At 27.7% G+C, this 12,366-nt stretch overlaps 1 protein-coding gene across 1 annotated transcript in view; it reads left to right on the forward strand.

Moving 5' to 3' along the window:
• Positions 1–6,807, forward strand: part of LOC122269899 (uncharacterized) — a 10,200-nt gene extending 3,393 nt beyond the window's left edge. The window contains exon 2 of the mRNA XM_043045156.2: positions 6,677–6,807. Within this exon, the coding sequence (XP_042901090.1) occupies positions 6,677–6,807 (131 nt within the window). The remainder of the gene's footprint in view (positions 1–6,676) is intronic.
• The last annotated feature ends 5,559 nt before the right edge of the window (positions 6,808–12,366 follow it).

A 12,366-nucleotide genomic window follows, 5' to 3' on the forward strand; every position in this document is an offset into this window, starting at 1 on the left:
TATATATATATATATTTGCGGATAAATCGCGTGAGCTGATGAGCAGATAATATCTTTTTGTTGTTTTGTTTGTTTTCCGGTTAATAATTTTTTTTTTAATTTTTAAAATTTTTATATGAATTTTTAAAATATTTTTTCATTTTTGTCATTTCTTCTTCCTTAAAGAGAGTTTTTCATTTCTATTTTTTCCTTGCTTCTTATTGTATTTTTATCTTTTATCCAAGTTCCATGCACTTGCAGCTTGAGGGAAGTTAGTAAAACTTATTTACTGCAATTACATAGAACCCATGTAATAAAATAAAATCTATACGTCTATATCAAATTCAACAACATAATTTCTGCAATTTTTTTTGTTTCGAATGAAATTTAGTGTTCGCAGCAAAATTTATAGTCCTCAGTAATGTTTTTTTTTTTTTTTTTTTTTTTTTTGCTTTTTAGCCTCACTTTATACAATCTTATAAGTCAATCTCATAAGGCTTAAATTTTATACACATTAAATATAGCTCAAGGGAATTATTTAATATTAAATTTCTTTGAATACTAATGGAAAAGAATAAATAAGGAAACAAATGATTTTTCATGATTAATATGATTACCTTAATTGAACTATCATCTTAACTTTATAACATGCAAACGTCTATTGCATAAATTCAATTTAAAATTTATTATTATTATTATTATGGAGAGTGGTAATAAATATAAAATTTTAATATGTTTTGAGATGATTGCAACAAATAAGAAACACCCCCTTCCACAAATGCCACTTAAAATCAATTATTTCTATTAATTTATTTTAAATATTGCAAAACTTTTTATTTGCTATAAAGGATTTTCAAAACATTTTTAAAGAATGTTAAGGTTTTTGCGTATTAAAATATTTTTTCATTAGTGATCGGATGCTTCGCATTGTAAGACTAAAAATATTACCTTCGATTTAACTTTATTTTTTTTTTTAAATATGTTTTTACATTGAAAGCTAAAAATTTTTAAAAATTAGAAAAAACTAATTTGATTAATATTTTTTATTTAATTTTATTAATTTTTCCAAATTATTTAATTTAATAATTTATTAATTTTTTTTATTCTTCCAAAATTCTGATAAGTTTCTTATAGAAGAGTTGAAGTGACCTTTACTTTAATAAAATATCCGTCAGAAGATATTTTTAACAACAAACCGTTATCCTGTAACTTTTTATTCTGTCAAACAAAAATGAGAAAAACATGGATTAAAATCTCCTTGTGGTCGTGCTAACCGTGAGATGCTTTCGTGATTTTCCTTTCCATGTAACGTACATAAATGCGGGTTAGTCAAATCATCAAAAATCCCCAGGCTAGTTTGTTCTAATGCTTGATCCAAGACCTTCCGCGTTTTTTGGATTAGGTTCAAAATTACAAGGCTATGGAGTTGAACACGTTATACGTAATGGGTATTGAATCTAATCCTCTTTGTAGAGGTTGTCATCCTGAAGAGAAGACTTCACGACATATACTTAATGATTGTGAGGTTTATTATGCTCAAAGATTTGAGCAGTTAGAGCAACATTGCATTATGGCCTGGGAGCTGCAGGACATTCCTGTCAGGTGTTTGCTGATTTTCATTTCAGCCATAAAGCCTTCTTGTTAATCATGATTTTGGTTTAGGTTTTGGGTACAATAAACCTCTGGTGGATGTGTCCTGCTCTTTGGAGCTGTCCAATCTCTAAGTCTAAGTCTTAGACACTGGGTTAATTTGAAGTCTTTAATTTGGATACAACTTATTCCTTCATCATAACAGTCTCAAATGCCTCTAATACTGTAAGACTTGAACCACAGCAGTATTCCTTCGAAATAAATCAGAATTACACGCAAATCACGGTATTCCTTTTAATTTAATGAATGGTTACTTCACTGAAAAAGAGTTTCGTTGTATAGTTGCCACCAGTTTCGATGTTGAGGTAAATTAAACACATTTTTAAGCACAGAGCTGTAGCTATCGTGCAAAATCTTATATGAAATCGACGAGACAGCAATTGTTTGAAAAGAATAATTGTGTATATATAAATAAAGAATGTGTTTGCTTTTAAAACGAAACTTTTTCAATGGACCCATAAATTATTTCTAATGCACCTGAAAATATGCGTTGGCGGAAAATAAAAAATCAAAAAATGAATAAATAAAAAAATCAAAAAATAAATAAATAAATAAATTAAATTATGAAAGTGAATAAAAAATGTGGCTACATGCGCAGAAAAAATTTTTAGTTAACCTGAACACTAAAAATTCTTTTAGTGTTCTTTTAGTGCTGCCATTACTTTTAACAACAGTTGACTAAAACGTTGTTTTCTTTTTAATAAGAAATATCTACTTTAAATCATAGTTAAATTAGGTTATTTTTTAATATAATATTAATATTCAACTATATGTGTCTTAACTACTGTGCCATTGTGACTGAAATCACAATAGTGTTCCATTGAAAGAATCAAATATTAAGCGTAAATCACAACAGTATTCTTTGCAATTTAAATAACGGTTTCTCTGTTTATCTGCCATTACTGTTATCTTAATTGCTATAAAAGAACATTTTACAAAAAATGCCTTTCTTTTTTTTGCGGGACCTAATTAATTTGTAATAAGATTAAAATAACTTATCAATGTATTATCGATGATATAATACGAAAATATACCTTCGTAATACTTCGTATAATACGGAAATATATATACGGAAATAATAGTTGTAATTGTAGTTTCTAAAAGTAATAGCAATAAAAGGGAGAAATTTGCAAAGGAAAAAGCACTCTAGCAATTGTCAACAGAAATGTGTTTTTCTATAATAAATATCTAGTTTAAAAAAAAAGTGTGCTTAAAATTCTTTTTTATTTTTTAATTTCCTATTACAATTTAAATTAAAATATTTCAAGAACAATGCAATAACTGGTTAAGAAATTAAAAATGTTTTTCATTTCAATTTATAATAATTATATTGTTCATAAATGTTCCATCAATCGCATAAATGTTCCATCAATCGTATAAATGTTACATCAATCTTCCATCAATCGCATTATCGATATACAATTAAAGACACAATTTGCGAACATTTCTTCTTTTAATTTTCAAATCACGTGTTAATATGAGTAAGAAATAGCCTAAAACATTACAGTTTTCGGCTTGATTCACGTGACCGGAACTCATATCAAAATGTTTAGACTTATTGAAACACGTGAAAGGGCTAAATGGAACAAATATTAGTCTGGCCAACCCCGAGGCATTTGCTTTTCCTCATCGTCTGAAAGTAGAATAATTGACAAACGAGTCGCCTATTCATTATTACAGGAAATGTTATTTAACATCTTATTCATCATTTTAAACATTTTAAAAGGTCTTTTTATGCAATTGTCATGGAAGTGAAAATGAAGAATTTATTGTTCAGTAACTTATTTAATTTTAATGCATTTTTATATTTAAATACTAACATATTTGCCGTATTTCTAAATTTCAACCAAAAATTTGAAGAAATTTGCTTTCCTATTTTTAAGGAAAGTACAAAATTTTGCTTTTACCCTTTGAACATGATAGAACACCGGTGTTCCTTTGATATATTTTTTTCTGACACTCTGTGTACAAGTAAAAATATATTTTAATATTTTTAATTATAAGAAATCAGTTTAATAGTTTTAAAAAAAATCTGCTAAGTTATTGGGATTATATTTGTACTAAAATAAAAAGTAAAAAAAAAAATTTTTTTTGTTAATTAAGACTATTTCAATGATAAATTGGCTCTTAGATCTCAGTATTATTGACTTTTAAATCTCTATATGATTGGCTCTTGTTTCTCAATTAATTGCAAATAAGTGCTAATTTGAAAAAATGTTGTCGGAAGTGCGCCACGATTAAAAGATTTTACCTTAAACGCAGAAAAAGACACTTTTTTTAAGCTGCTTTCAGTACCATAAATTGTTAAAATGCTAAATATAATATTTTTCACTTATTTTGACCTAACTTAATGCAGAATGATGAAAAAAAAAATCTGAAAAATATGTTAAATAAAAATTCTGCTTCAAAGATTTAACCTATTTTCGGTCGAAGAAACGCAAAAGCGCCATTTCAATAAATATGTTTTCATTAACTTTGGGGCTTATATTTTTCACTAATATTATTTCTCTGCTGATTTCAAGGGTTTTGAAGACAGCTATAAAATGTTAGTAATTTAATTGGCATAAATGCTTTCTATAGAAAAAATTTTTAAACTATGCTAATAACTTTAGTCAGTTATTAACGAATTCAACTCTTTGAAAATATACAATTATTTAATATATAATATATACTTTTTTTTGACTAAATTTTGGCTTTAGTGGACAGCTACGGGCAAATCTATTTCGCGCAAAACTCAAATGTTGAAGGGTTATGTAATAAATACAAAATATACTAATATAGGTATAAAATATTATATTGATGTATTTGGTCGTTATTAAAACTGCTCCAATACAAACAATTTTAACACTAGAAAGAATGAAAATTAGTTTATATAACCCAAAAGCAGTCAGAATGACAGGATTGTAAAAGAATAAATAATGCGTGAGGAAATTTGTTTAAAATTAATTTTTAATACATTTTACATTATTTATAGTTATATGTTATTAGTAAATATTAACAATTAAAAAATTATATGTTGTACAAAATTCTGAGAAATTGTGTCATTGTTTTTCGAATTGAATTTAGAAATAGTCAAAATTAGTTAGTGTTAATAACGGTACTTTGGAAATAAGTATTTCAAGGCCCCTCGAAAGGGATAGTTATCAGAAAAATTTACTTAATAGAGGTAAATTTTGACTATCATGAGTTGGTCGCAAACAATAGCATCTTTTTGTTAACTTTGTTTATAAAGTTAATGAAATTTTTAAATTGACGAGTATGTCATTCAGCTTAACTAATTCATTTTTTTAGCAACACATTGTTTCAACATAGGGGATAAAGTTAAAATCTAATCTAATATATTCTTTTGTTAAGTTCTTTTTTCCATAAAATAATATACAAACATATTGCTCAATAATGAAACTATATAAAAAAAAACTGCAATATACGATGGAAATTTTCTTTAAAAAAAACGTTGCGCATTTATTTTTATTTACTAATTTAACTGACAAAATTTTGAAACATCTTTATTGTACAAGGGTTTTTAACTTGCGCTCCTTTATCTTTTGTCGCAAATAGAATAATTTTAATTCATTTTCTGCTATTTCGCAATAAATAAAACGATTGTTTAACGATACAAACACACTACCAAGTTCCCATGTTATACAGTTGAAATGAAGAAATTTCATTTGATATGTTTGAGTTAAGAGATTTCCGGATTCTTTGGAAACCCTCTGAGAAAAAGCGATTAAAATGACCCTTTGGCACAGTTTCCACGTAGTATTTATCACGCGTTTCTTAACTACCGAACGAGCTAGAAAATTCTTAAACAATACTTTCCCCTAAGGAAAGTAAGATGAAATGATTATAGGTTTCTTGATTTAATTTCGGTCTTTAAAAAACCTAAGTATATAAATCAAAATTTTTTGTCAGAAATGATTTTTATCGAGGTAAAAGCTAAAACATTTTGTATTATAAAAAATGTCTTTAAATTAAATTTGATAGAATAAAATTTTCGTTATTAAAATATAATTTTAAAAGATGCTTTTTTTAATTTTAATTTTTATTAACTTTGTGACTTATATTTTTCACTAATATTATTTCTCTGCTGTTGTCAAGGGTTCTGAAGACAGCTATAAAGTAATAGTAATTTAATTGGAGTAAATGCTTTCCGTAGAAAAATGTTTTAAACTATGCTAGTTTCTTAACTTTAGTCAGTTATTAACGAATTCAACTTTTTGAAGAACTTCTTTCAGTAGAACCCCGATGTCATAATTAAGTTCATTTACAATTTCGAACATATTAACTAAAGAAAGAGTATAAATTACTTTGAAAAGATTTAATGTGAAGGAAATTTATTTACTGTTATCAATGATACTTTTAAGATAAGATTTTATGTCAGATAGTTGAATTCGTGGATCCGGGGCAGCATCTTCTCTAGTACTGACTTAGTTTTTGGCACGCTCAAATGCTGATAATGAAGCAGAATTATGGTTTTCGCTAAAATGTATCTTTTACATTTTGCAATTTTATTTCTTTTACACTCTACTTTAATAATTTCAAAAAATCAACCAAAATAATATTAAATAAATAAGGACATATTACTAAGATTTAATTATAATCAAGCTTTCGAATATCTTATCTGGATAAAAAAAATTCTAAGTCTACGAACCACAATGACTCTTCCAGTGAACCCTAAGGTTCCGCAGAACAAATTTTGGGAACCACTGTACTATAGATTTTCTGGAGAAAAAAAATACTTACTTAAAATACTTACTTTAAAAACTTAAAATATGCTCAACAATGCGAAAAATTTCAATTTTTTTTAAAAGCCCTAAAAATTTAGAAAATTATTTTTAAAAAGGAAAAAAAAATATGCATAAACGCAAAACAAAGGGGAATTTCATCAGTATTTGGTCTTTAATACATTACTCGTATAATATGTATTTAGGCAAAAATATTACTGTTTATTGCATATCTGAATTTCTCTATTCGTTTCTTTTTCGTCTATATTCTCCATCTAATGTCCTGTAAAACATTATAAAAGAGGATTGTGTTTAATTTCCAGTGTTGGATGCAAGTGCCAAAATTCCTTCTGGTATACTAGATGGTACATTGAGTGACTTTGGAGATTATGACCAATGTTTGGACATAACTAAACTGGACAGTAAGAACCGGACTCAATTCAGCGGTCAATAAAATTAAAGTGATGTTAAATACAAAAAAAAAAATCATTCTTTCTTATAATTTGACAGTCAAATCTAAATCATTGTGTCATCCGATGCTGTTTATTATCATAATTATTTTACTACCTTTTTGTTTACTCTTTTTCCTCTTATTTCTTGAAGCTTTTTTTCTTTCTTAAGTATTTTTTATTTCTTTTTCTTCTCCATATTTTTTTGTTTTGACGTTTTTTTAGATCTTTCAGCCTCTTGAAATTTTTGTCATTTCTCTGAAGTTAGTGCAAAAGGTAATTTATTCGTTTTCCTTCTTATTTGACCTTTCTTTTTATCATCAATATTTGGCCAATGTAAATGGTTCTTCCAACATTTCTAGAATGCGTTTCTCAAAAATAGACGGGGGAAAGGTGTCCTGAAGTTTGAGGAAAATCCATCTCTTGTGCAGCTCTAGTGCGACGTAAATTAACAACAACAACAACAACGACTCATTGCAAAATGTTTCTTTTTTTTCATAGTAAATAAAGAGTTTTGAGTTGATAGTACTTAGTATTATTATTATCCCAATAATCACAAGGTGAAAATTTTTTGACGGCACGTCTATGACCTCATTAAAATTTTTTTTGAAGAAAATGGCACGTTGGTGCATAAAGGTTCGCCACCCTTGATCTAGAGTATCTTTAGAAGTACTGATTTTACTTATAGAATCATTTCTTTTTTCAACTAAGAGAAGATCAGCATGAGGACTCATTTCAAATTCGATATCTAAGATGCATTCATTATCAATACTAGCTTCAGCTCCTAAGTTTGACTTAACCAAGTGGTCTTCTTTTAATACGTACTTCTTCCAAATTGAAAAAAGTACAGGCTCTTGGACATTTTCGATATTAGACTCTTCAGTCAACGCTGTGTTAAAAATTTGCAACATATCTTGCGGGATTTCTCTCTCAAACTTCTGAAGAAATTGAGTATCGTTTCTGTTTAACTCTGTTTTTTGCTGAGGAGCTTGCTTCTAAATTCTAACATAATAAAGTAGTTTTTATAAATTATATAATCACGTTGCTATCCTATAATGATAGCTTATTAGGAGTTCTTGGTGCAAACGCCAGCGAAAAAAATTTCTATTCAAATTTTTATGATTATATTTAATTAGTTTTCGATTTGTAAACACAGTTTATTAAGGTGCCTAACATTTGATGTAACTACACACCCTATTAATAAATATAAATTATAATTTTTTCATAAATTAAGCTATTAAATTAACATTTTGAACTGAAATTATTTCAGGAATTATTCATACAATTCTTAACAAAATTTCGGTTGTCCTCTATATAGCAGAATTGCTTATCCTAGAGTTATGTAAAATCACGTTTCACACAATACTGTTTATTCACTGGAAGTATTCCCAGTGAGGGAACATGCCTGCTTCTTCACTGGTTAGAAGTTGTTTTTTGTCTTTTAAAACAGAATTTTGATGTATAATATGACTGAAAGGACTAGAAAATTAAAAAATTTCTTTTATTTTCATTAACTGGGAAAAGAACCCAGTAAAGAAACACTTGTTCCTTCACTGGTTTTTCATCGTTTGGCGATCCAGTGAAGGAACATGCCTGTTCCTTCAATGGTTAGAAATTGTTTTTCGGCTTTTAAACAGAATTTTAATGTATAATATGACTAAAAGTACAAGAAAATAAAAATAAATTCCTTTATTTTCATTAACTGGGAAAAAAAACCAGTAAAGGAACACTTGTTCCTTCACTGGTTTTTCATTGTTAGGTGATCCAGTGAGTAAACACCCCCTTATCTCAATACTTGATTATGCTACGGTGCTTTAAAAAATAAAACGTAACTTCAATAACTATATTTTGAATTCTCTTTTTCACAGTAAGAAAAATAAGACTATTACTTGCAATTAATTCCACTCCAAACATATAAATACAAACATTCACCTTATAATTTTTTCAACGAAACAAAGTGTTGCAGAGATAATAGCAAATTCAAAAATTTTTCCAGAGAAGTCTATTTGACCAGGTAATCCAAAACATTGCTAGATGACTTCCTATTGTTTGGCAGTAAGCTATTGTTACCAACCAAGCTAAAGAAAAACTTTCAAATTCTTATTCTTGATCAATATACATGAAATGTTCCTTCACTGGTTGGATTACCCTATATATAAACCACCTGTGATTGTTAAAAATTGTAGAGATCTCTGATAAAATGCTTGTTCTTTGATTTTTGTCAATTGTAATTTAATAGTAACTATACGTTAGTTCTGTTTAAAATTTTAAAACAAAATTCTTGTCTTAGAATTGCAAATGATAAAGATAGCTTTAAGAACAAAAAAAATCTAGTATACCGGTTTATAACTGATAGATAAGGTGTAAAAAACTAGTCTATAGTATTGTTATTACACACTGTTTTATAAAATATACGGAGCACACATTTAAGAAATTACGCTTTTTATCTTTTATATTTTATTTAAATTTGGATTTTATGAATTATTATTTTGTTTAGACATTGTAAAAATATTAATTTCACATTATGTTGTATTTTCTTTTAATCCTTAAATGACTACTGTGTTATTTTAAAGTTACTTACTTTTTTTTTTCAAATAAAAATTTTTGCATACATTAAAATTAAATTTTTGAAAGTTTATAATTTAATTTTTCAGCTGTATTTTTTTAGATCTATTGAAACTTCAAGAGAATGTGGAAAAAGACATTAAGATTTATTCGTCGTGAATCATGAAAAATACAGTTTTCACATTTTTCAATAACATCAGAAATATAAAATAAACCTTTGAATATACCTTTAGGATCACCATTAAATACAAGTTAATTGTCCCCGGTTTAGTAAAACCCTTGCGCACTTTAATTCTTTAGTAAAATATGGTTTGAAAATATTCGGAGATGTAATGACTATATACACGCTATATTACATAGTTACGTGAGTGAAAGAAAATTCAAAATGATATCGAGGCTGAAATATTTATTTACTGTTGGGGATACGCAGAAAGAAGATTGAAAGACCCAAAACAATTTATACAAAATTATTGTTAGTTAGACTATTAATATTTATAATATAAATCTTTTTCTCGAGCAGAGTAATGTTTTAAGGCATTCCTAATTTGGAAAACGCTTTACGTCTTTGATCTTCCCTTCGATTCTTAAAGTTCCGGAATAAAAGATAAGTAATATTATGGGTATGCATTGAAATCTGGTATTATACAAATGGAAAGACACTATACTTTATTATTATTATTTAGTCAGCAGTTAGTAACCCCTCACCGAGCCTCGATAGCGAACTAGGCAGCGCGTCCGTCTCATAATCCCCTGAATGAATGATTCTGTATTTCTTTCATTAAAATATAGAAATCAACAAATCGGAAAATTTGCAAAAGTTTTTAATAAATTATTTTTGAGTTATCGGTTAAAAAATTTCACAAATTTAAAAACATTAACTGTGAAATTTTCTGATTTACTCTCAATAAATTTTATTTGAATTGAGTTTACAAAATATGCATTTACCCATACATTAAAAACAGGAATTCAGGGGAAAAGTTATATGAAGCTTTATTTGGAATAAATTGATTCTGCGATTTTTGCAACTTTCAGGTTATTAGCAAAATACAATTTTTTTTTATTTCTAGGAATAGTAAACATTATTTTCTTCTGAAAAGTAAAAATATGTACTGTTATTAATTTTTTTATTAATCGCAATTCTTATAGCAAACTCACAAAAAGATTCAGAAAAAATATAAATTTTCTAATGGGAAATTGTGCTGATTATTTAATGGAATAATCTAATTTCGATGGAAAGAGAAATTACATTATTTAATAATTCTAAATTGAACTTTTGAAACTAGATACATGAATTTATATTCAGAAAATAACACATGATTTACCCCTTCAATAAATAATACATTTTCTTATAAATAATAAATAATACATTTGTTACCGGGGTAAAGTATAAAACACCGGCATTCCATGACATTGCATAGAATGCCAGTTTTTTTTTTGTTTTTTTTTTTTTCTTTTTGCCAAGCACGAAATATGAGAATTATTTCATACTTTCCCTAGACACTATATGTAATAGCTACACATTCTATAGAATGACAAATGATATTTAGGCAAAGTAAGAAAAAAGATCCTGATAAGGCTATTCTGTAAATCACGCGCATTCCTCAATAATTTAAATATTATTCGTAAAAAATAATGAGAGTGCCATTAAATAAATGTATTCAAGATGCGTGGAGAAAATGAAAGTTGGATAAAACAAAATTTATGCCTTGAAGAATCCATGCCATATGAAGGGAAACAAAATTTTCATATACAAATGAAGAAATTAAAATTAATCTACTTGCTCTGATATGGTAAGCTTCAAAGGCGTTTGAATTACATTTCATTACATTCGAAACGAATCATAGACATATTTTATACTTTGCAGGTTTTTCATTACATTGAATGCTTAGAAAATGTGAGAAATAAGAGTCCTTTCAAGCACTGGCTAGTTTAGGTATAACAACGCCTTGACATTCCACAGAATGTTGACTTACAAACTTTGCCGGTAACATACATATCAAAATGGAAGAGCCGTGGTTGTTTAGGGGATAGAGTGCTCTCCTCCAAATGAGGTGATTCGATTTCGAATCCAAGTGATAGTTGGTCATACGAAATCCGCCCACGGCTCACACCGAGCGCAATGCTAATAAAAAATCAGACGAATCATGGATCCGTTAGGACTATCGTTGGTAGGTTTTCGTGGTTTTCATGCCCACCTAACGCAAAGACGTATTAGTTCTTTCGAAACGTTCTCCACGAAGGCAAATTTTCTCCCAAAACTTGATTGAAGAGTTACTTTGTCTTCTGGATTGTGTTCAAAAATACAAGGCTACGGAGTTGGTAGTCATAAACTGAAAATTGGGTTGACTGTTCAACGACAATTACTAAAAAAAAAAGAAGTAAAAGAAGGGAGAAAAAAAATGGAAATATTGGAAACCGGTAAGAAAATCATTTCTTATTTTTAATCCATAAATATCAATATATTTTCGGACAGTTATAATAAAGATACGGGACAGTTTTTTTATCCGAAAAAAATAAATGTTGATGAATATTTTGTAATCACAAATAGTGAAATCTTATTTTATTCCTTACGATCTTAATTTTTTTCCTGACAGTTGCCAGTTTTTTTAAAGAAAATAATAAAATATAGTAAATCATTATTGATAAGATTTCGGAAATAAATAATTTATACTAATACAATTTCCAGCTGTATACAATCTTTATGTCCCCTCCCCATGTATTCGCATCTCGCCTCCCTCGCGCGTTTACTTTATATTTTCGAAACAGCGTAAACAGTATAAGAAACGAAAACTGAAAAGAAAACAAAGAAAAGAAAAAGGAAATAAGTTAAATAATGAATATAAGAAAAACAAGAAACTGTATCCATCTCTTCCTGTTACTATGGGGTATATGCATAAAACCGGTTTTTTTCTGGCTATTCAAATGTGTAGTTGTACTAGCAGGGACTAATATAGAGGAGAAAACGATTTTTCAAAGCAAAGCCTACTAAAATGAGATGG

The sequence above is a fragment of the Parasteatoda tepidariorum genome, unplaced genomic scaffold, assembly GCF_043381705.1.
Source record: "Parasteatoda tepidariorum isolate YZ-2023 unplaced genomic scaffold, CAS_Ptep_4.0 HiC_scaffold_249, whole genome shotgun sequence".
Lineage (NCBI taxonomy): Eukaryota > Metazoa > Arthropoda > Arachnida > Araneae > Theridiidae > Parasteatoda > Parasteatoda tepidariorum.